Source organism: Bidens hawaiensis, unplaced genomic scaffold (genome assembly GCF_021521415.1).
Source record: "Bidens hawaiensis isolate Kalapana, Puna unplaced genomic scaffold, B.hawaiensis_p1.1 tig00003244_1, whole genome shotgun sequence".
Lineage (NCBI taxonomy): Eukaryota > Viridiplantae > Streptophyta > Magnoliopsida > Asterales > Asteraceae > Bidens > Bidens hawaiensis.
This window is the reverse complement of record NW_027491178.1, coordinates 818996-845286: the sequence shown is the minus strand read 5'-3', so window position 1 is coordinate 845286 and position 26291 is coordinate 818996. Positions and strand designations below refer to the sequence as shown.

Here is a 26291-nt window from a genome sequence, read left to right as displayed (position 1 = left end):
GATCAACACAACAAAGTCAAATTCTTCCAGTTGACTAATGTTTATATGTAAATTTCAGTATGGATTTCTTGAAATCATTTAAAGATTTCATTTTTAGGGCTATGATCATCATATTTCTGTCATTTTCTTCAAATTTTGACATATTTGCATCTGGATTTTTGTATGGTTGTTGCTTTTAGGGATTTAGATTTGTTTGGATGCAAGTTTTGAAACACACGTGTGACATTGTAATAACCTTTTAATGGTGCTAAGTGTCGATGAAGTAAGCTTATATAGTTATATTAGTAACCGTAAACACATATCTAAACAGTAAACACCCCCTTAATACACTTGGAACTAACTTCATAGTATTGACAAGTGTGTTTTTAATCATGTGATTATTTTCTGACTTTGTATTTTCTTGATTTCTTTAATCATGTGATAATTCGGACCATTGTACAAGAACTCGAGGCTTAATTCTACTTTTAGAATAACCCGAATCAGTTTTTCGAGCTTATATAAACGATATTGAAAAGACAATAATTTTGAGTGTGTGATTGCATGATTAGTGGCGTAAAGTCAAAGGCTTTTTGGATGAACTAAAGTTAGAAGTTACCAAACATTTGGGTTTGACTTTGACCGAAAGAAAGACCAGATGATAGGTAGAGTAGGAAGTTACCTTTCTCAAAGTGTATATTCTGTTGCAACCCCTTTTCACCCGTTTGGTGGGGCCGTTGACATAATTGTTGTTCGACAACAAGATGGATCTTTTAGGAGCACCCCGTGGTATGTTCGGTTTGGAAAATTTCAAGGTGTTCTTAAAGGGGCCGAGAAAATAGTAAAAATAGAAGTTAATGGAGTAGAAGCCAATTTCCATATGTATCTTGATAATTCGGGTGAAGCTTATTTTATCCAAGAAATTGACCCCGGGAAAGATAGTGATGTGAAAGATTTCGATAATTTGTTAGAATCTAGAAAAGACGATTTTGCCCCCGAAAAAAACAATAATTTAGAGGTTCAGTTTCAAGATGATCGTGCAGAGGGATCAGAATCTGATAGTGAAAAAAGATTATATGAATTTCAAGGTGAACAATCATCTTTTGATGGGTCGATTGAGTTGTCAGATTTCGAGCCTAATCAGTTCGATAATTTGGAAAATGATTTGTAATCAAATAGTTCTGAAGTTGTTTTGTTTAGCGTCGATGGCCAAATTTTGTCAGCTCCCATAACTTCAATGGAGGAGAATACCGAAAATGTGCAGTTAAGTACGCCTCGGTTTCATTTGGGCCCAATTGAAGGCCCGGAATTTGAAGGTGATTTGGATTTGAGTAATGATTCTTCATGGGGTAAGTATATAAATGATATTAGCGGATCGAAAGATAAAGGAAATGAAAGTCAAAGTGTAGTGAATTTAGAGAGAGAATTATCTATAAGAAGTATTGTTGAGGATTCACCGAGTGATGTAAAGAAAGAAGATGTTTTTAAGAGCTGTTTGGCGTTAAATGATTTGGGAAAGCAAGAAAATGATGGTGACGATCATGAAGTGGACGTTGAAGAATTACAAGTAGGAAATGGAAGTGTAGGGGTTGAAAAAGTCAAATCTTTAAAGGTAGATGTTAAAAGTGACAAAGGGGTTGCAAATGTCGAGTCTTTAAAGTTAGTTAAAAGTGACGAAGGGGTTGAAACCGTCGAATCTTTAAAGTTAGAGGTTAAAAGTGATGGAGGGGTTGAAAACATCGAATCTTTAAAGTCAGAGGTTAAAAATGAAGAAGGGGTTGTAAACGTCGATTCTTTAAAGTTAGAGGTTAAAAATGACGAAGAGGTCAAAAGCGTCGAATCTATTAAGTTGGAAGTTGAAACTGAATCTACAGAGGTGAATGAGGTGAATTTAGTAGACACTGAACATAAAGTTTCTGATGTTGAATTTGAACGGGCTGAAAATAGTTCATATGGGCCTGAAAACGAAGATGGCGAAGAATCTGTAATCGAGGAACCTCAAAGGAACTATGACAATGATGAAAATTTTGATGGACCGAGACGGACATGTAAGTGATGGTCGGGGTGCGTAACGGGTCATAACGGGTTTGTAACATTTTTTTTTGTGAAACCTATTTTTTGTTAAATAACTAGTATGTTATATTTGGATCACAAAATATATTATTACAAGAATAATCTAGTTTTAAATGAAACAATTTATAAGGTTGTGTATGTCAAAAATATGTTTTTTTTGAGATTTCAACCCGCTTGACCCGTTTTTTATAATTTGATCAATCAAATATAAAACATAATCTAAATCAACCAAATAATAATTCACTATGATCTAAAGTCTAAACTAGCATTAATGTTTTTTTAAACTTGATGAATATTTCAGGGATAGAGCTATCTCTTTGTGGCAATTTACTTCGACCCGGTATGGGTTCAAGTACCGCTTTTGAAACCTTTAACGCCCACCGCATACCCGAGGAAGAATTCAAAATATCCGCATCATCAATTATCAAAAACGACAGCTTAATCGTCAAAATTCAAGATAAATACTTTACATGGGACAAAGTTGCACATATTGTTCTGGGAAAGGCTGCATACGGGCTAGAAATGCCCGTTGATCCCGCAGATGCAATTCCCGTGGACTGGACCGGGCCCGATTCAACTCCATCGGGCCGAAAATGGTGGCTCTGGCCCATTCCTTTTAGACGAGTCAAAACACTCGACCATAATAATAGTAATCTTTCGGAAGACGTTTTTCTCGATTCCGAGTCTGTTTTTGATCCCGCAGAAACAAGCCCGACACGATTACCGTCTCCACATAAGCAATTTGTTAGAACCCAAGTTCCAACTACCGAGCAAATATCATCATTGAATTTAAAAGACGGGCAAAATATGGTCTCGTTTATTTTTTCGACACGTGTCTTAGGAGTTCAAAAGGTTGATGCTCATATTTATTTGTGGAAGTGGAATGCAAGAATCGTGATATCGGATGTCGATGGGACGATCACAAAGTAAATTAGTAAATTATATTAAACTCATGCTTTTTGTTTTTATATTTTCAGTTTTATGTGGCTTACTTTATATGTTATGTTTAAGGTCCGATGTTCTCGGTCAATTCATGCCCTTAGTTGGAAAGGATTGGACTCAATCCGGGGTCGCTCGACTCTTCTCTGCTATAAAGGTATTTGTTATAAATATATTGTTATTTTTTCATTCATAAGTTTGTTATATATTTATATTTTTAACGTGCAGGAAAATGGATATCAGTTATTGTTTTTAAGTGCGCGTGCAATTGTTCAAGCATATCTCACCAGAAGTTTCCTTATTAATCTCAAACAGGTACTCAATGCAATATTTCATAAAGGGTATTTTAGACATTTGGACAATGGTTATTTAAACATGTCGATAAATCATCAATCGTTTGATTTTTGTAGGATGGGAAAGCTTTACCGAATGGTCCAGTTGTTATTTCACCCGACGGCTTATTTCCTTCCTTGTATCGTGAGGGTGAGTATTAAAATATTGTGACACGATTAAATTTGTAAAGTTTATTTCATGATTCATGAAGCAAACATTTTATACTATTTTACCATGCCAGTTATTAGAAGAGCGCCTCATGAATTTAAAATCGCGTGTTTGGAAGTAAGTATACACAAATCAAACAACATACTCTTTTCATTTGATTATTCATGGTAATGTAAAAATGTTTAAACATTTTATTCAGGATATCAAAGCTCTTTTCCCATCTGATTACAACCCGTTTTACGCGGGGTTCGGTAACCGAGATACTGACGAGCTTACTTACCTGAAAATGGGGATTCCAAAGGGTAAAATCTTCATAATTAACCCTAAGGTACTTCTTTTCCTAGTTGACTATTTTGGTTTGACCTATCGGAAAACTAGAACATGTATAGGGGTAGTTTGGTCAAATTTTTTAGAGTTACTTTTTTTTTTAATTTAGTTTTGATTTTAAATTTCAGGGTGAGGTGGCGATTAGTCATCGGGTCGACATGAAGGGGAAGTCATACACGTCTTTACACACATTAGTCAATGATATGTTCCCCCCAACATCAATGGTCGAGCAGGTTCGATTCAATTTTCTCTAACGGGTTAAATCATAGTAAAAAAGTAAACGGGCCAAAAGCTGGCCGAACTTATTTTTAACGCTCTCAACCTTTCAAATTTCTTTACCCAAAAAAGTAAAGAAATTTTTTAAATTTTTTTAACAAAAAATAATTTTGAAGATAATTTTTTTAACTTGACCCGACTGCTTTCATCGTTATTATTAACACACCCGATATTTTTTGCAGGAAGATTATAACTCATGGAATTATTGGAGAGTGCCATTGCAAGAGATTGACTTGTAGTCTAGTTTGTAAGCATTAATTTGTATGTTAAAACCAGACGGTTGGTTTTTGTTTGTAAATCTAAACATAAACACTAGAGTCGGGTCGGTCAATTATGAAGATTTTCTCTTCGAAATCCATATAGTAGAATAAATTCATACTTTTTTTTATAAATATATGATTAATTTAAAGACAAGCACATTTATAAGACCTGAATCGTGTCATGTTTTGTGAAGTTTATTTCATGACGCAAACAGTTCATCTTTCCTTGTGACCGGTATTTGAAGCTCGCGTGTTTGGAAGTATACACAAATAAATCAATATGTGAAATGTTTAAACATATTCTAAACGATATCAAAGCTCTTTTTCCATCCAATTACAACCCGTTTTACACGGGTTCGTAACATCATGAGAAGATTTTCACTTTGCAATTTCTATTTTCATGTAGCTAAGCGTGTCTTCATTATTATATCCGATTGTACTCAGATGGAAAACGAGTTTGATATCGCGTAAAAGATGTTTAGTAAACGACCCGGATCTTGACATCAATTAGCATAATCTATACCATTAGACATCTGACTTTGGGTATAGAAGATACAATGGTTAACGAGTGCTTCCTTTAAATGGCGTGGATTAAAAGTCGTATATATAATGGCTACAAGGTTGAGATTTCTTTTAAGTCTATAAAATTTTGTATGGTGTTTAACAAATAGAGTTTCAAATATATATTTGAATTTCAAATCCACAACCAATTTGAAATTTGATTTGATTCGAGTTCGAATTCGATTTTGAATTTGAATATTTCAGCCAATAAAATGTTTTATTTTAATTCTAATTCTAAGTTCAAGACTACTACACATTGGTTAATGGGTTAAGTATTAGTGTATAAAATTTTGGATAATATACCGAAATATTTTAACTTTGATTTTTGGTCTTTAAACAGATCGATTAAGTCACAGTTAAATTCATGTTCAAACAAGACACTTGGTAACCTATTAATGATGACATGGTTAAACCTATTTATATATATTTTAAAAAATAAAATAAAATAAAATATATGACGTTGTCTTAGTTATCTAACCCATGTACGTGAATTTTTAATTATAATATGTTAAGAATTATACTTAGTTAGGAATTTATAAACATGTTGTCAACTTTTGTTATATATATATATATATATATACTAGCTTATATGCCCGTGTGCTACACGGGTTGAGAAAATGTCTTTTTTAAACATATTAATAACAATATATAATAAAATATGTAAAATTTATAAAAATCAATTTCACATATAACCAGAAAAATCAATTAATAATATATTGTATTAAAGAGATATAAGTTCTAGTTTCTATTTACTAATTTCTAAACATCTTGTTATATTTCTAAACACCTTGTTATAGAGAGTATGATGTTTGTATTTAAAGAATTGCCGCATCGAAGAATCCATTTTGACCTTTAAATCGGGTGACAAAAAAGTTTCAAAGATATCATCATTTACAAAATTACATCATAATTAGTATGGTTAACATTTGAAAAATATTTAACTTTAAATATGAAGGGGATAGACTAAACATAATAAGTTAATTTATGCTATTTATGTGCTTAATTTTAAAATTTCCTATCAAGTTTTGAAACAATTTTTATTTTTTTGCATATAAGATTGACAAACAAAAAATCGAGAATGTTATATGCAAAAAAATTAATTAAAATAGAGAATGTTATATGTCAAAATAATCTAAAATTTCCTATAAAATTATAGGCATTATATATAATGAGCAACATTTTTAACAAAAACCTCATATGTAATTGTGAATTATTAATTATTGGCATGACAGAAAATGTTATCAAAATTGCAAAAAAAAAAATTATTACGAAGTATTATGAAAATTAAAAGAAAATTAATTTACAATATAACAGTCAATAAAAGTTTGAATCCCAAAAAAACCTTCTTTAACCCCAATACACGACACTTCTTCTTTCGTCTACCATATCGATAGTATATACGGCCGATTTGAAATAATCACGATTCTGTTATTATCGTGTTGTTAAGATCTTCAAGATTTGATGAGTTACTTTTACATACTAAGTACTTAATTGATTTAGGTTAAAGTAAGTGAAAATAACCAAATACTCTGTAACTTACATATAACATAATAATTAAAAATATATATATCACAAATCAACATTTAACCACAAACAAACCCATGCATTTGGCCAGAGACCAAATCTACACTTCACTGCTATTAAATATGTAATATTAAGTTATTTAAAATAGCTATGTTACTATTGTGTTGAGATGTACAAAATGTGTATGGAAAGTCTATGCATTATATTTATTGCTATTTGTTCCAAGAAGTCATAACATTAAAACCTTGAACCTGAATTGTAAATAGTAAATAACTGAACCAAAAAAAAAACTAATAAAGTTCATCCAACCATGAAAATATTTTGACATATATACAGAAACGCTGACTTAAAACTTAATAAATAATAAAAAAAATTCAAGCAATCTCTCATATGCATAAGTTACTAATTACCAGACTGATCTAGCAAGTTAACAAACCAGCAAAATCTCATGAATCAAACAGTGCATCGAAATATATGCCAGCCACATATATTTACAAAATGTAAACTAAATAAATGTGACCCATATTGATTAGTGTTAGTTACACTAGAGTAGTTATTATTGTCCTAGTTAGTTGTCCTAATAGTAATGGCCCATGACTTCCAAATTTCACTGCACTGTCACTGGCTTCCGGATCTGTAGAGAACAATCTAATTTGAGTTATGTTTGTTGAAATCTAATTTGGCTTCCGGATTTTGCATTTTGTATTTTAAACATTTCACTTATGTTTGTTGAATTGAAGGAAATCATGTTCAAAATTTTCTAGGGGTTTTAAGAGAGAGACGGAAGCATAGATTTGTGTTTCAAATTTTGAAATTTGAAATAGCAAATGAGAAAGAGAGAGAAATACCAGATATGAGGATCGGTTAGCTTCCAGAGAAAGAATCTTCAAAGCTTCCTGAGAAAGATTTCTAAAACCAGCAACATGGATGACCTCTTTATTGAACACGATAGTATATTTAATATGGTGCTTACAAAGATATCAAAGTGAATATGGGGATGATACGTGTACATAGAGATAGAGGTAATGATAAAATGTTTCCTAAGAATACCCGAGTAAGTAGAGGTGCACAAACCCGGTATTCTCAAAAACCGGAACCGGGTAAGAACTGATTCCGGGTATGGTCAACAAAAGTCAAAATCGGGTCCGGGTGGGAACCTGTTTCAGTTATAGGCAGGTATTTGACCGGGTTTGACCGGTTCGACCGGGTTTTTTTCGGGTTTCAGGTAGGGTAGGGTCAAGTCCATGTTCCGGATAGGAACCACTGGGATGGGTTCGGAACCGTTTTTTTTGTGCACCACTATGAGTAAGGATAATCACTTGTCATCTACTACAAACAAATAGGTATACAACCCAGTTTACTAATACAAATGCCAATACTGCAAAAGATAATATTTGATCATATGGTTTAAATTTTGAGGGCTAAACTAAACCATCTTCGGTCGTGTTTAGTTTCTTGCTTGGCTATAATTTGGTAGACCCATAACAATCTAATCCTATCCGAAATAACATTCGAGAATACCTGACATAGCTTAGACCACTCCAACCTTCAATAGTCATCCCAGCTCAGTGTGACCATAATTTTCAAAGCCTAGCAAAAGTGACAAAATAAAGCCAAACAGTTTTTTATTCAACCTTGCCAACCCAAATCTATCGTGGGCCCATTACAACATATTATTAGATATAATCATTTTTAAACCATCCACAATATTCCAAGTAGGTAAAATTTAAATTATAAGCTATGTGCGTATAAGTATGTGTATTGGTATAACTGTATAAGTAAATGATCTACCTATGTATAAAACCAACAAAGCAAATGTCCAATAGCGAAACCATATTGGAGCAAAAAAGATAATGAATCTATCAGAAAGATATAAATCATAAAAAAAACTAACGATGCCTATCAAACAAAAGACCATCAACAACTTAAGAGCATAATAAATCAGAAAACAAAATTATAGATGCTAAGTACCTACGATCAACAACCCATAAACGAAACAACTTAATTCATGAACACATGCATTTCAGCAAGCAACTTAAGAGCATAACAAAGCAATCCAAAACAGAACATAAATCATCAATAAACACGTTAACTTACAGTTTGCGTCCTAACCTTAGCTAAGCACCCAAAACACCATCAAAATTTTTGTAAAAACAAAGGACCAAACAAAAAACAGTAGCCGCAATTTTTATTCTATTTAGCAAGGAACAAAACCCCATATCATACACAAAAGAAACCTCAATAGCCAAAATACAAAGTTTGGGAAATCTAAGAAATGTTTTAAGGTTCGTTTGTCAAGGCTTTAACTCCAACACCTTTCAACATACTATTAGTTATGAGATTTGAGAAAAATGAAAGGCATATTATTATCATAAGAGATTGCCAAAATAGATGATATTTAACCAAAATTTAACATTAAGAAAATTTACTGAATCATATACAATTACCGTAAAGAAATTTTATATTTTATATTTAAAATAAAATCTTTATAAAAGTTAAAAGCATGCACTTACTTGATAACGGAAAATGTTAAGACATTCTTTCAAACTCAACTGGAACCAGTCCCACCATGTCACTCTACAAACATTTGAGCACAACATTTATAAGAAGCAAAATGAAGTTTCATATATTTATAATATCATTTAAAAATGGATATAAACCAACATGTATTCAATCCATGTACTGCAACGAAAACAAAAGAGAGAAATGTAAATAAAACTTAAAAACAAAAATAAAAAATTAAATAAGAAAATAAACATATAAGATACCTTGGGGTCAGTTATAGCCAAAATCACAGCATCATCCGCATCTATAGCAGTTTTTGGTGATACCATGCATCAGCTTGCATATGGTTTTGAGTTTCAGGATTCTGAAAATTTCACAAATAAACATGAGAAATGAGACGAATGAAATTAGATTAACTCCATATCTTTAGATCTCTAGGAGGAAAACTGATAAAAAGAAAAGAAGAGAGAATAAACACATACACACGCTTAATTATAAACCAATAATCACAAATAAACACACAATCATAAGAAACATACCCTTGTGACCAAAATCACATTCAGTGGCAAAGCTAAGATGTTAAATATATTTGATGAAAAATAAAAATGCATATGATGAGAAATGTAAGAACCCCATAACTTGATTCAATCAGTTAACTCACAAATTTTTACAAACCAAAGAATTCTAATTCCTAAATTACTTTTAAAATTTATTTTTTTATAAGATCTCTACACTTTTTTGCAGATCAATATACATCCAATCTTGAAAACATAACACAAGATCTATAACTGTATTAAATTAATAAAAAGGCTTACAAGTAAAGATTCACAAGTTTCCTCCAAAAAGTAGACAAAAACAACCAAAAAATATCTTGTTTTCTACAAAATTCACAATTCCAGTATGGTTTATCCAATAATTAAATACAACACATCAAACAAACATAACTATTAAGTCAATATCTTGGATAATCAAAATATAAATACAGAAAACCTTTTATAAAACCCGTAATTCTGTAAATAAGTTATGTTTCTTGCAAATGTAGGTTCCAATGTGGAGGCTGGTGTGGCATCTACAGGTGCCACATTGGCAACTTACACGCTTAAAATCGGTTAAAACAAAGCTGGTTGCTCAAATGGCAATTAAGATAAAGTCCTTATTTTAGTTTTTGCAGATAAATATATAATGTAAAGTGGAGAGAAATTACCAGAAATTACCAGAAACACTTTGACCCGTTTGAGATTAAAAAATGACCCGAATCAACCAGTTTGTAAGTAAAAGGGTCGTGGTTATAAAATAATTTTACCAATTTATTAAACCATGTGGATAGGACATAGGACAGTCGGACGTCTAAACTCTCGTCTCATGGAGTCCAACAAAGCATGATTTTGTACAGGTGGACGGTTGTGTTGGAAGCCAGCTTGGACAGAAAATATGGGAGTCCAGGTAGGCCTAAGCTGTCTTCTAGAAGCTCTGTTTCGTCCTGAAAATCCAAATACGATTATAATATATTTAAAAAAAACAAATAATCAAAGTGAGTTACTGCTAATTACCTTGTATTTTAATTAGATCCTTTGAAGCGTGACTTCACTGTCAATAACTTCTCTCTTTTTCTCTTCTCTCTGTACCACGAGTTAGATAACAGGTCAAAACGTGTAACTTTTTATTCTCGCTTTGTAAGTTAATAAATAGCTAGCATGTTGAATATTATTAAAAAATATATTACTACAGTCTGTTGTAAACAAAATAAAAATATAAGATAGATACTGAGTGATACCTTAATTAGAGCCTCGAGCAAGTTTTTTTCTTTCTCAAAATTGCGTCTGACCTAAAAATTGCAGATTAAAAACACATAATAAGAACTGTATTTAAAACAAATGCTATAAATCACATACACATATGAAGATGGATTGCAATGCTACTTGCTTTTCAAACGACTGCACATTGTTTTCCCTTCGTTGCATCGGAAAATATAAATAAAAGGTTGAATATAAAAGGGTATCGTAGTTTCTAAGGCAAAATATAAAAAGCCCAATTCCAAAAATTATCATAAAAAGATATATAAAAAAGGAGATTAGGAACTTACTCTTCTGGTGTGAAGTCTGTGAGACCACTTGATTTCCATGGGCATTAGACACCAATGCTACACATCCTACATAAAAAAATAAATAATATCAAGCTTTACAAACTACTGTGTTTCATAATTTTTTTTTACCTAATTCCAACAAAATTGTAAGTGTAAAAATTACAAGAAAATTTTAATTTAGAACTCACGTCTATTATCTTTGATAATGGTAAAAGGGACAAGGGCTCATTTTTAGATCCAACTAATCTCCCACCAGAAGTTTGGTCTCTCAAAATTACAACCTGCAATTGCAACATTTTCATTTTTGATAAACTTTTCAAAATTCCAAAAATACCCCTAGGTTCAAAACTATCAAGTTATGCATTAAGTGTGATCAAATACTCTTCCAGCATGTGTTTATTTTTTTTAAATGAACATGTTCACGTTTGTTCAGTTCGTTTGTTTAGAAACTAAATGAACAGTTCACAAACATAAATGAACATAATTGCACGAACATATATGAATATATGCAAATGAACACAAACAAACATAAACGAATGAAAACACTTAAATGAACACAAACGAACAAATATAAAACCATTAAGTAGATGACTTGTATAAATAATATTTAATTATTTTTTTTTATTAATATGTAAATGGACAAACGAACATAAATAAGCGGACAAAAACTAACGTTCATGAGCATAAATGAACGAACGAAACATGTGTTCATGTTGGTTCGTTTAATTAAACAAACACTAATTTTTTGTTCATTTTTAATAAAAATAAGCGAACTTCCCACCAACTTAAAGCATCATAATCTTGTGTGAGCAAGTTCTGTAAAAAACACTCTTCGTTAAAAACACAAGCTGATGTAATTAATATTTTTTTACATTTTTCTCAATTATACAAATGAGCAAAATCCTACCTGCTTCATAAATGTATTTGGTGGGATGTACAAACTTTGTTCAAACTCTAAATTTGTAAACTATTTATGTAACTCAAGTTTGAGATTTGAAGATAAAATGGTGCAAAATTTATTTAATTAAAACTCACTTGCTTACATAGTTCATCCTAATTGAATGAAAGCAACTGACATGATGGCTCTCCATTGATCACATGAGATGTACACATAGGTAGTGTTCTGGACTGTCACAAAATATGTTTTTATTAGTACCATATAATTTGATTAACTGAGCCATTATTCACTTAATATCAATTAACTGACACATACATAAACATCAACAAATCAGTAAAAAATCACATAATAGAAATCAATAGCCATATCCATATCCATCGACGCATGCATAAAATATTAAAACATCTTGATTTGTAAACATATATTTACACGTCATACCTGAGACTTACATGAACAAATTAAAGATATATGTTGTAATAAACTAATAAAAATGCGACAAATGCAGTAACAGAACACTCTCAAAATGAAACCAAATTAATTATCAAACGCCTAATTAATCACAAATATCACTAAAAGATGATTAAAAATTAAGCTACAAACCATCAAAGTGATTTAATCACAAACATCACAAACAAAAAAAGAGAGAATAAAGCTATAAACCACAAAACCAACAATATGACATAATTTTGGTCAACTAAAATCATGTTTATTAGTAATTTTCTTGTGGTTGAATGTAGAATTGAAGCAAAATGAGGTTATGAGATAGCCTAATTGAGCACCAATTGGATATCCCAAGCCCCCAATTTTGTGTCAGTAGGGTTATTTCAGACAATAAAATCAAATTAAAATAATGAAGACATCATCTAAATTACTACTAAAAAAACAAATGCTTACCGCCGTGCAAGATCGATTCCCAGATAGCAGAAACTGTGGGACGATCCTGTTAAACAAAAGAGGGAAGGAAAGAAAAAGTTAGTTGTGAACCAAATAACCCAATCGAACATCAAAAAAAGATTCCAAATGCCATACCGATTTGGGCATCGCCAGATCGGAGAGATTACCGGAAATTTTGTGAAGAATGTGAAGACCCCTGTAAATTTCTCTTCTCTCTGTGGGTAAAAACCTTAGATGTGCAGATGGCTGTTTTGAATGATCTCGAGATGTAGGGCTTGAAATTTGAATTTGATTCGAAAGAAGTGAAGAGGACGTTTTGTAAAGAAAAGCTTTCAAAGGAAGCTTTGTAAAAAGCAGAGGTGTGGACAGGGATGATCAACAAAACCGGTTCCTAGAACCGAATCGGTGGACCCGAACCGGTTTCTACCCGTTTTTTTTAGGAACCGGACCCTATCTGATTCAACCCGATGATTCGTGACCGGTTCTTGCATTTCTGAGTGGGGGCGGGTAGGAACCGGAACCGAACCGGAACCGGTTCTGGAACCGGAACCGGTTCCTAACCGTTTTTTTTGGCCGTTTTTTGACCGTTGGGGTCAAAAATAGCCGTTTTTTGACCGGTTACGGTACAGGAACCGGGTTAGGAATCGGTAAGAACCGGTTAGATAGGTTAGGGGTCCGAGGGTGGGAGAACCGGTTCGGTTCCCTAACCGGTTCGAGCCTGGAACCGGTTTAAAAGGTGGTTTTGAATATAGGAACCGGTTCCGGTTCCTAGTCCCAAACCGTTTTGAACATCTCTAGGCGTGGATCAGCTAAAAAGTGAACACGTTAGTAAACTTAACCTGCTGTTGACACGTGTCCCAAATGAATATGGGGATCACACGTGTCAGAACCTGTTTTCTTTTATTATATATAGAGATAGAGATACTAGGATATAGGCCCGTGTTACACACGGGTGGAAAAACATAAAACATAATAAATTTAAACAACAAATTCAAGCAACACAAAACATTTTCAACTTTCGGACCAAAACGTTAACCATTTACAATGTCTATATATTAAAAGTTTAAAGTCTTGATATATGAAGCCAAAAAATATATCAATAAAAACTACATCATGATATATGAAGTCATAAAGTCTTGTTTATTAACCAATCATTGAAATAAAAAGATGTGTTGTAATTTTTTATACTTTCAAAGAAGAAAACTAAAATCACCACATAATCAAATTCCAGTAGTTAGTTATTTGCATAACATACAACTTATATATGCAGAGCATATACAGAAGATATATATATATATATATATACACATAACTAAAAAGTAATTTGCATAACACAAAACTAACGGCTAAAAGTAATTTGTATCATTAGTTTTCAATTTTTTCAACTAAATCATCGAAAAAGTAAACCTAAATAACTTAATCACCACACAGTAACACACATATCCAGAAAATAGAACTTAATAGACAAGAAAAGCTATACATAATACAAGCATTCCTCAAATACTCAAAAAGTAAAAAGTTAAAAATAAAACTTTTACATATTTTCTATCTTTCTATGTAAGGTCAAATCATATATCTTTATTCTTTTATAATATCAAATCTTAATGATTGTAAAAAAGTTTTTGATAGTTTGAAATTTGTGTTTAGAAATTATTTTAAGCAAGACTGAAAAGAAGAAGAAGTGTGATGTATCTTGGGTAGAGAGTTTGATACCTCTTTAATGCTAAGTCTTGAAATACAAAAGATTTGACTTTGAATCTAAAAATGGTAACACTTTTTGATAACTTTCGTGTTACAAACTTTACAGGAGAGATAATAAGCAAATCCTGTGGTATTAAGCATATGGTACCGACAATACCACAAATTTAACCTACATACATAAACGTATAGGTTATAACCACTGGGAAAATAAAAAGGTTTAATCTATGTATGCATTATCTATACTAATTATAAAAAGGTTTAAATTTACTAAAGGCATCATACGTATCCACACTTTAATCACCGAAAACACATCTTTGCAACTTTGTTTTTACATCATCAAATTTGGCCAACCATTCTTCTCAACTTAACAACTAAAGTTAAAAACTTAACTAATTATTTAATGCAATTTATACCTTATGTAGTACATATAATCTCATCTCTCTATACTATTATTATTACTATCATCATCATTATTATCATTAGTTTAGCCTTAGTTGTGAGTTTTCGGCTTCTATTTGGGATTGGTTGTGTTATTGGAGTGGTATTCTGCATGCCACCATCTTATTAAATAATAACCAAATTTCATAGTTCTAAATTGAAGAAAAAAAATATCACTAAATAGTAATTAAAATTCATATATTTGTATTTGTCTCTTTAATATAAAAAAATCACGTAATATTAAAACATTTTAATAAAAGTTGAGTAACTTTAGTGAAACACAAAAATTTTGAAGGGCTCAATATAAATTGAAACAAATTACCTAATAAAAGTTGAGTAACTTTAATAAATTATCATTAAAACAAATTACCTAATAATAAGTATTTTTAACAATTTGAAGAATATTTAACTTTAAATATTAATGTGCTAACTATTAAATTGCAAACTATAAATATAGAGACAAACAGAAAAACAAATAAAGCATTCAAATTTTAAGAAAATAAATTAACGTTGATTCTAAAAATAAATGAATAGTACAAAAGGTATACTTTTCTATATATACAAATAACATGATTTATTAAGAATAGGTTCAAATTTAGGAAACCATTTTCTAAGAACATTAGCTTGCAATCTTGCATTCTCGTACCCTGAAAATAAAACATACAAAAGTATATAATAATATGTATAGGTCAAGAAGGTTTAAAAAATAAAACTAACAAAATTTAATAAATTTGTATAAATTTAATGGTTAACATATACCTGTTCATCAGCAACAATCATTTCAATTGAGTAAAACCGATCTGGATTGTTATACATGTGTTGCTTCGATCAACGAATTACACGAACCTTGTCCGTGTAATCACGATAAGCCAAATCCAAATCCTTCAAATAGATGATGTTGTTGTAATAAAATATGATAAAATTTAAGATTTATGAGGTTATATAAATCAATAATGTATTAAGATACAAAATTTGTATAAATGTACCGGTGCTCCATGAGTTGAGAAAAAATCTTGAATATTGTAAGTATGAGAAACTAAATATGAGCTTGCAAATTGTGAGCGTGTGGGGGAGTACTTACATAAAATTAGAGATGAAAGAAAACAAAAATTTATTTTTGGGTATATGAAAAAAAGCACAAAATTGATCTTTCTTGATTAGATACATGTATAACTAAATTGTGAAACAATTTTAAAATTGTTATCTTGTTTTTATACTTTACCAATATGAATAGTGATTTTGGGTTGAAATGAAAAGTTGCAAAATATATTTAGGGAAGGTCAAAAATACTTTTCTACGCCTTTTTTAAGTTCAAAGGAAACCATATATCAAAAGAGGAAACACACATATTATATTAAGACTTTTAAATTTAAAAGAGGAAACACACATATTATATTAAGATTTTTAAATTTGAAAAACTGTTAAAATTTTATGAAAATAATGACATGTTGAAATTTTAAATATTTATTGACATTAGAATTTAATGTTTAAAAGTTGAATATTTAAATGTGAATATTTTCAAAATTTTGAATATTTTCAAAATTTTGAATAATTTGAAAATTGTTTGTTTGGATACACAAAATAGTTATATCATTTTCTTAAAGTATTCATCAATCTTAAACATTTATAACATGATATATAGATCCAACTTTTAATAATTTGTGTGATTATAATAACATGAAAAATAGAATTTGATATAAATTACTCTTGAAAGAAAACAATAATATATTTTAGGTATATGAAACAAAAAAGAAAAATGAATCTTTTTTGGTTAGATAAATGTATAACTAAAAAGTGAAACAATTTGAAATGGTTAATTTGTCTTTATAGTTGACCAATATGAAGTTGTCCAAATCTTTATACGAACTTTTTGAAAAATGGTGAAAACTTGAAAATGTAAGCATTTAGTGTTGGTAAAAAATTAAGTTTTTAATTTTTAAATATGTAAATATGAATGTTTAAAAATTGAATATGTTACATTCCATATAAAAAATTAGAAATTTTATGCAATTAGAAATTGAAAATCAAATATAAATATTTTTAAATGGAAATGGAAATTTTATACCTTGCCACATACATCATATGAGAATTTAATTAGTGTCAATCTTGGTTGGAGTAAATCATGTCATTTGTAAAGAGATGTAAAACGAATCAATTAAACAAATATAACTCATAATAAAAATAAAAAGAATATTATAAAAATAAATAAGACATGACATAAAAAAATTAATCAAAGAATAAAATGACTTACTTTTTGAACCATTAGACATAAAAAGCATAACATTGAAGCCATATCTCAATGAAGAGTGTAAAAAAAATATAACTAACCTCTAGAAAATAAAGATAATATTTTCACTTGCGTATAGAACTCTTCGAATTCCTTAAAAATAACATAAATATGAACACCCAAGAAGCTTATAGCACTTTTTTTAAGTTCAAAGGAAACCATATATCAAAAGAGGAAACACACGTATTGTATTAAGATTTTTAAATTTAAAAAACTATTAAAATTTTTTGGAAATAGTGACATGTTGAAATTTTAAAAATTTATTGACATTAAAATTTAATATTACGAATTTAATGTTTAAAAGTTGAATATTTAAATGTGAATATTTTCAAACTTTTGAATAATTTGAAAATTGTTTGTTTGGATACACAAAATAGTTATATCATTTTCTTAAAGTATTCATCAATTTAAAACATTTATAACATGATATATAGATCAAACTTTTTAATAATTTGCGTGATTATAATAACATGAAAAATAGAGTTTGATAGAAATTTAAAATTTTTATAATGTTTAAAAAGTTGTAACCGATAAGTTATTATACAATAGAGGCATGAGTCTTAAAAAGTGTTAAAAATGTAATTTTAAGCATAAGCAAAGCAAATCCTACTTATAAGTAAAATAAAACCACAAAATGCTACTAAATCGATATTATTAAAATATAAAAAATAAATATTATGATAAGCCAAAAAACTAACCTAATTCATGATTCATTCAGAAAATGCTCATCCTCAAACTGAGGAAACAATCTCCTAAGGATGTTTGTTTGCATGGTGGTACCCATTAAGTATCAAATGAAAAAGTGTGAGAATGTTTTATTTATTAATTTAGATTAGAGGTGTTCACGGTCTGGTTTGAACAGTTTTTCAGGTCAAATCGTGAACCAAACCGTTAGTATCGGTTTTTGATCGTCGAATATCGAAACCAAACAACTTTGTTTAAAATTAACTTCTCCCTACAATCCACATCTTGCCAAAATTTAATTGTTTTCATATCGTACGTAAACTCAAAGTGTATTTAATAACCATCAAAGGCAACACCCAACAATATAAATTTAAAAAAAAATATCTAAAACAATTAAAAATATATATTAAAATTTATGAAAATCAACACATTTAAGAAATGAGTTTTAGGACTATGAAACAAACAAAATATTTAAAAGTAAAACTAACCCAATGACTCTGGATGAGTATTAGGATTATGAAAACCAACAAAGAATCATGAACAATAATAAGTCAAATAGTGTAAAACAGGTAAACCACATGAATAGTAAACAACTACACATAAAAAAACCATGAATTACATTCATATCAATTTAAGAAATTAAACCAAAAAAATGCAAAGCCAAACTCTAATAAAAAAACGAAAGTGAGTTCACCTGATGGATATGAGGATGATTTAGATCTGTCATGAAGTAACATAATGTTTTAATTGGAACCTGAAATGGAAGAAATAATCAAAACGAAGAATAGTGACAGTAACAGAAAAATAGCATGGTGAAGAAATTAGAACCTGAAATGCAAAGAGCCGTTAACGGTGGTGGTTGTGTAGTGGTCGGCGATTAGGTGGGGGTTAGTAGCTTCGGTTGTCTCGAGATCCATTAACGGGAGGATGTCGGCAGTTAGGACGGTTTTCCGATGTACTATTCTTCCTCACGAGTCGTCGAAACCCCAGCTCCAACAGAGAGGAGGCCCTAAAACGGAGAAATATGTGCTTAAATATCTAAATCTAACTTCGATTTAACAAAAGCAACAACCAAAACGGAAACAACAAACCTTATGTTGACATTTTGACCGGAAATCTACAACCGTCACCATCATCAACCAGAAATCGGTTGCTAGAGTTGTTGGTAGAACTGATTAGCTTCTTACTAGGGTGGTGGTTGAGAGTGAAGAAGGAAGATGAAAGATTGAAAGAGAGAGAGATGATTTTCATAAAAATGAATTCAAGATTGAAAAAGAAATGCGAAGAGAGAGAATGATGAATATGATTTTGAAATTTGAATATATTGAAGAAAGAGAGAGAAGATGCCTAGATAAACCCACCTTCTTTATTAATTGAGACTTCCAAAGGAAGCTTTGTAAACAACATACGTGGATAGCTTGCCTTTTGAACACAATATCAAACAGAATGTGGGGCTGACACGTGTCAGAACCTGTTTTCCTTTATTATATATATATATATAGGTAAATGATCAAATACGCTAATAACTTATCGTACAATACGTACGCGACAATTTTAAACGTCGATTTCAAAAGACACGCAGTGGCAAACTTGTAAATAATTTTAATTCGTTTCCATCCTAGTTAAACGCTACATCGATTCAACCATCTTCACCGACACTATTTGCAAACACTAATTCAATTGGATTGAACCGAAATAAGCCGTTCGCAGAAACCCATTTGCAGAACTTTTTAATACGTTCCATATTTGTTCATATAATATAATAGATTATCAAATTGACTGTTGATTGATGATTATTTTTTATAAATAAGAGATTATATAAAGTGATTAAACTATTTGCAAACACCAATTCAATTGGATTGAACTGAAATAAGCCGTTCGCAGAAACCCATTTGCAGAACTTTTAATACGTTCCATATTTGTTCATATAATATAATCGATTATCAAATTGATTGTTGATTGATGATTTTTTTATGAATAAGATATTATATAAAGTGATTAAACGTTTCATTCATGTTTGTTTGCTTAAACGTTCTACGATATGGTAGAACGTATTTACAGAATGTATTAACATAAAGTATAAACAATCTGATGATATCAAGTAGCACGTATTAACTATTCATATAAACAGTCTGATTATTAACTTGGGATCGATTATGAATTGTAAATCAGGCTTGATGTTACTGAAGATGGGTTAGTATAAACAGAACGTATAAACAAGTAGAACATAATAAAAGAATGAATAAACAAGTAGAACGTATAAACAATATGATGATATCAAGTGAACGTATGAACACCAGAACTTCTTAGAACTTCTAAACTTTATTAGAACTTCTAAACTTTATCAGAACTTCTAAACTTTTTTAAACACCCTGAACTTCTTAGAAAGTATTAAAATGTTTAAAGATGTTCCTTTTTTTAACACCTAGAACTTATTTGAATGTAGTAGAACGTTTAAAGATGTTCTTTTTTGGTCAGAACGTTTAAAGGTTTTTAGTTTTATTTCAGAATGTTTAAACATAATATTTTGAACCATAATAAGAGCTCGATTGAGTGCGTTATTTCTGCAATTCCATAATCGATTGATGATTCTAAAGCCTCTTACACATCAATTCGATTGATTAAATCATCAATTTTTGATCAATTTGAATATTATTAACATACAACGATAATGGGTTTATCGATTTTGATTATGCTTTAGTTTTGTGGATGATTTGATTATGGTTGAAGGCTTGCAGCGAGTGACGATCTGTTGTGTGAGAAGTATCTTTTGATTTAATTACAATTATGCCACCGCGTAGTTTTAATTGCAATTAGGATCGGTGGTGCAGGGTCTCGCGTACCTAATGTACGATAACCTATTATTGTACGTTAACTCACCCATATATATATGTGTGTGTGTGTGTGATACAGGTCCGGCTGGACAGTATATGGAACCTAAGCCTAAGCTTGAGGCCTCCACTATTTTTGTGCCCCCATTTTTTCAAAAAATAATAGTTATATATTACTTATATTATTTGTTTTGAACGTCCACTTCATCTTTTATATTAAATAAATAATGAATTAATGATATTATTATTTTATCTAGGGTTAAAAAAAGTAAGTTTTGTATAAGTTTATTTATACACAAAATTAACAATAATAATAATAACAAAAAAAAAATAATAAATTTAACTCCGCCAACTATAAGCTTTTTAATTTATTATTGTCGGTCCCAAGCCCGTGTAAAGGAGGAAGGTTTATATCAAATCATTTTGAGAAAGACCCCTAAAAATTTAATAAGTTTTAGGCCTTCAAAAACGTTGAGACGATCCTGATGTGATATTTATCGTGTCCCTAAACAGGTCGTCGCATGTAACTTTTTTTCTAAAACGGTTCGTGTTCATGTTTGGGAAAATGAAACGATTAGTTATCGTATCATGTCGTGTCTGACCTGTTATGACAACCCTGCTAGCGAGAAAGACTTATTACGAATTGCATTTAAGTACTCTTAAGCAACTACCCAAAAGGCGAGACTAGCGGTGTTTTGTTTTGTAGGAAAGTTCGACAAGATTACTTCGGGGGCGTATGTAAAATTCGACAATTCTAGCAGACTCGAGGGGCAAATCAGTAAGTTGAAGTAAATAAGAGCCAGCGAAATGCGAGGCAAACGAGCCGTACGAACGAACGAAGAAAACGTTGAAACAAATTCCGTTATATTTCCGATTACTAATAACCGTTTCCACCACCGCACTCCGTCCGTTGAATCTCACCAAATTATTATTATTCAATATTTGCAGCGTTACATTGGTGGTGGTAGATGTCATGGATACGATCGGCGATGAACAAAGCCGCCGAAGTACCCGGTGGCGCCATATTCAGAGAGGCGGTACGTACTTATACCGACAGCGTTGTCCAGCACGCCGGATATTCAATTACCGATGTATCCAATCCTTTTCACGATCGCATTGTAATCACTCACCTAATAATTAATTATTATTTTAATATCATGTTGTTACGTATATAGGTTAATTTTACAGTAGAAACATACAAATTAGGTCTAGTTTTGCCGTTTTTGTTAACATATCACTCCAAATCGCTATTGGTTTATATATCATTTCTGAAATTAGGTATATGGTAAGTGAAGTTAGTATTTATTTCTCTCCATATATTATATATAATAGTTTAAATGATAAGGTTATTTGCTAGGTATTGTTAGTTCTAGACATTTGTGTTGTGTGTCCAAATATCAACCACCATTAAAGCATAGGGCTGCAAGCCGAGCCCGAGCTTGACTTGCCTTGAGCTCGGTTCGTTTAACTTACATAGAGCTCGAGTTCGAGCTTGGTTTGTTTCGATTTCTATTTTGAAGCTCAGCCTCGGCTCATGAGTAGTTTCTCAAGCTCAAGCTTGGCTCGTTTTCTATTTATTAATTAATTTTTATATTTTTATAATTTTTTATGTATATTTTTCTTTTAATTATAATTTTATATATAACATAATGTATATTATTTAGTTATTTTTTCATAACATTTTACATATATAATAAAAATTATAAAAATGATAGGCTCGTTTAGGCTTGCGAGCTGGCTCGAGCTTGAGAATGAAGCTCAGGCTCGGGCTCCTTTATTAAACGAGCTTGCTTTTAGGCTCGAACTCAGACTCGTTTAGGGTCGCCTCAATCGAGCTTTTTTCACAAGCCGATCTCGAGTAGCTCAAAAGGGGTCAGCTCGTTTGCACCCTAATTATTAGGCATTTAGTGTGTGGCTAAATGTCAATGAGATATCCGTACCGGAAGTGAAGTATCAATTAGGAAATTAAACTTTTAAGTTTTAACATATTAGCACATCCCCGTTACCTACTTATGATCACCTTTGCTCATTTTGTCACATTATTATTTAGTTTTGTTAGTTGCATCATTAATAGTGTAATAAACTAAAAGAAATATAACATTGTCGTTATGAAAAAGCAGGCTCCTCAAAACATACAAAGTTATAGTGATGTAGCTAAGAGGCTTGAAGAAGCTTCTGTTTCTTATAAAGGGGAAGACAGGCTGAGTTGCTAAAAAGCTGGTTATTAGCTCTTAGAGAAGTTGAAAATATAAATGGAAGTCAGGCAGAGAGTTTTGGGAGAAGTCTTGAGGATTCTCATACATTAAGTGATAAGAACGTTACTACTGGAAAAGCAGCTATGGTAAGTGAGAAAAGAGGACATGCATTTTCTTGTTATTATTGCATTTAATTGTGTACTAGGTTAGGTACCCGTGTACAACACGGGTTTAACCGGTCTAATTTTATGAGTCAAAAACGTTTGAAATTTTGATAACAAAAAGGCATGATAAACAAATTTGCTTATTAAATTAAAAAAAAGTACAAACATACATTACATTTAAAAATAAAAAGTTATAAAAGCATAATTAATCAAGTGCATAATGCTGGTAATACTAAAAGAATTCAATAAATGTTTTAACTATATTTATGAAAAAAAAATCATATGTTTAATAATGTCTTGGAGAACATTAAAGGCGAGCTCTCATTGCTTCTTTGCGCACGGCTCTCGTTGGGTTTCTGCTCCATCTCATAGCATTTGTTCACATCCAATAATGTCAAAGTTGGAATAAAAGTTACAGTGTGGGCATTTCATGTTTGCTAAACAATTATGTATGAAAATGTTAGTTCAAAATACGCGACTATAATGATGTGTAGAAACAAAAATCAATAAAGCATGTATGGTAATGAATTCAACAATTTACCTGAATGGTTTCAAGACCAGTTTAGATTACCAATTGCATCATCAAGCTAAACACCCACAACTAAACTCAAGAAACTAAAATATATAAAACATTAGTTCAAATTATATTACTACAATGACGTATAGAAAATTGTTTTGCTGAAGCACAATGCAATAACTAATGAATTCGATAATTTACTTGAACGGTTTCAGGATACCACTTGTTTTGCATTATCAAGTTGACTGTCCATAATAACCTTTAAAAACCGAAAGTATAGTAATCAAGAACATAGAGGTGAGAAAATTAACAAAAATTTGAAAGGAAGGTCAATTAGTAATCAGGTACTAAATCGCAGGTACTAAGTCACAAAGTAACTTTTTTTTTGTTAATATCGTAATCGGGTCAATTAGACCCGATTTCAATTAGTTAACGCCTAATCTTTCATCTCAAGTGAGCACTTCTAATGTAATCAAGTACTAAGTCACAGGTTGCATCATTTATTTCTAAAAACTAATTTTAATTGAATTTCGATTCTTAATAGTAAATTATACATAAATGGGGTTCTAATCATATGCTTATATATGTTTATAATTATTTTTTGAAGTGATGCAACATTGATGTTTATTCGGGGTAAAGACTTATTATTCTTCGAATAATATACATACAAAAGCATCTATATTTTTTAGATAATTAGAGGGACAGTATAGTTATATCTACAGCATGTTGAAAGTTAAGGCTGTAGTTTTCTTAAATTCAGTTCGTTAAAGGAACCTAAACCATAAAATCAAACCAGAACCAAACTATTAGTAACGATTTGGCTTTCGTTTAATCGCACCAATCAAAATTGGCTAAACCTATGAAAACAAAAATACATAAATATAAAAGAGGCATACCCATATTATACATCAGGTAATTAATCAAATTATAATGGTTGTTACCTAAACATAAAGATGTTAAACAATAGATTAAACTAAACAAATCAGACAGATAACGAATTCAAAAATATAATAAATTCGCATCCTAATAAAGGAGATATAAGAGTACCTGAGATAATAGAACCATGTGTTATACCATGTTCAAGCTCTCAACTTTAGATATAAAATCTTCCTGTAACACATAAATAGAAATTAGATAAAAAAAACTTATAGTCTGATGTGAAATTTATATGGCTGTATATTGATGCATAGTTCAACATCTAATATTAGAACATTAATTTTAAAAAAAGGAATACTCAAAGGGGGTTTGCAGATTCTTCAAAAATCATAAACCCATATAAAACCTTGCTTTTCATATTTCATTAGAAAGCTTGACCAGGTTAAAATTAATCTAAAATTAAGAATATTACATAATAACATTCATACCTACCTGCAGATTGGTTTAAGTGAAAAGGTGTTTATAGCAGCACAAACAAAATCCGAATTCAGACCCCGATGGTCAGATTTCTAATTATGTTTACAATTAGTAATTACAAACAGAAAATGATTCAGAAATTAACTGCAATTTAAAAAAGAAAACGACCTAAGATTCCGTTGGCGGTATTTAGGGTTTATGATGTGATAGAAATCGCAGCAAATTGTAAAAAAACAGCAAACAAAATTAGTAAAACACCTTAAACAATCGAACAGCAATGATTGGGAACGTGATGATACGGATTTGTTTACACACTATCGTTCGATTATAGATACACAAGGAAACTAAGAGAGAGGATAATTTTTTGGGATTTCTGAATTTAGGTTTGGGTAAGAGCGGCTGATTGAGAAAGGAGTGGGGCTTTAGGCGGGATTTTGAGAATGAGAAGGGGCTAAGGTGATGACACGTGGCAAATAAAAGTTTTATTTATTAATTAGTATAGATTTGTGTGATGTAATATGTAAGCAAGGTTAGTTTTACTTTGTTTAAAACAACTCTATCTTGATATGCAAATGAAAACCATTACCTCAAAAGTGAGATCAGAAATGAAATGAGGTTATAATATGATTAAATGTGGATACAAATATTGTTTCTTATTTCCGTTGTTTTGCTTGATGGCATCACTCTTATATTTGACTGCTATATATATTTTGTTTATATTCTTTATGGAAATATCCACCATTATGTGTTCTTTCGTCTTTCAACAGATTCTATATTATGACCCTGATCTTGGTAGTGTACCAATGAATTTCCGTGATGTTTTTCTTCAGTGTCAAGCTCTCGAAGGCATGACAGTGTCTATGGTAAGTATTAATCAAAGCAATTTATTCTCTAGCATGAATACTAGTCTGTAACATGCAACCACCAATGGTTGGTATAAACTTGCAGTTTATTGATGATAGTTTATTTTTAAATATCATATCAGTTCTTTTGTATTTGCTGATTCATGGAGCTTAACCGCAGGTTCACTCTTTTGTATGACTCAGATTCTTGGTGCACCAAATGAGGAGGAAAGTTTGTTGCTGCTTGAACTATTTGGGTATCTATTCTCACTATCCTCATTGAAATTCTTCCAAAGCTAGGGTTACAACTATTCAACTATCAAGTAAATTTACTTTCATGCCCTTTCTCTGGATGTAGGATTTGTCTAACAGGAGGGAGGGACGTCCATGAGGTGGTAGTGAAAAGTATAAAAGGTCTGGCAAAAGTATTTACAGATTATGATAGTGAAATGCTGGTAATAT

At 30.9% G+C, this 26291-nt stretch overlaps 1 protein-coding gene and 1 long non-coding RNA gene across 2 annotated transcripts; one reads left to right on the top strand and one right to left on the bottom strand.

Moving 5' to 3' along the window:
- The first annotated feature begins 429 nt into the window (after positions 1 to 429).
- LOC143622955 (phosphatidate phosphatase PAH1-like) lies at positions 430 to 4467 on the top strand. The gene is made up of 9 exons (XM_077093966.1): positions 430 to 2024; positions 2351 to 2975; positions 3061 to 3145; positions 3217 to 3303; positions 3399 to 3471; positions 3563 to 3606; positions 3689 to 3817; positions 3945 to 4049; positions 4275 to 4467. Exons 1-9 carry the CDS (start codon positions 1214 to 1216, stop codon positions 4329 to 4331), a joined length of 2016 nt encoding a protein of 671 aa, XP_076950081.1. The 5' UTR covers positions 430 to 1213; the 3' UTR covers positions 4332 to 4467.
- Positions 4468 to 8788: 4321 nt separating this feature from the next.
- Positions 8789 to 10687, bottom strand: LOC143622954 (uncharacterized). Its single transcript, XR_013151802.1, has 3 exons — positions 10246 to 10687; positions 9206 to 9306; positions 8789 to 9119 (listed from the first exon to the last, which is right to left on the bottom strand). It is a non-coding gene; the product is annotated as an uncharacterized LOC143622954 (long non-coding RNA).
- Positions 10688 to 26291: the final 15604 nt, after the last annotated feature.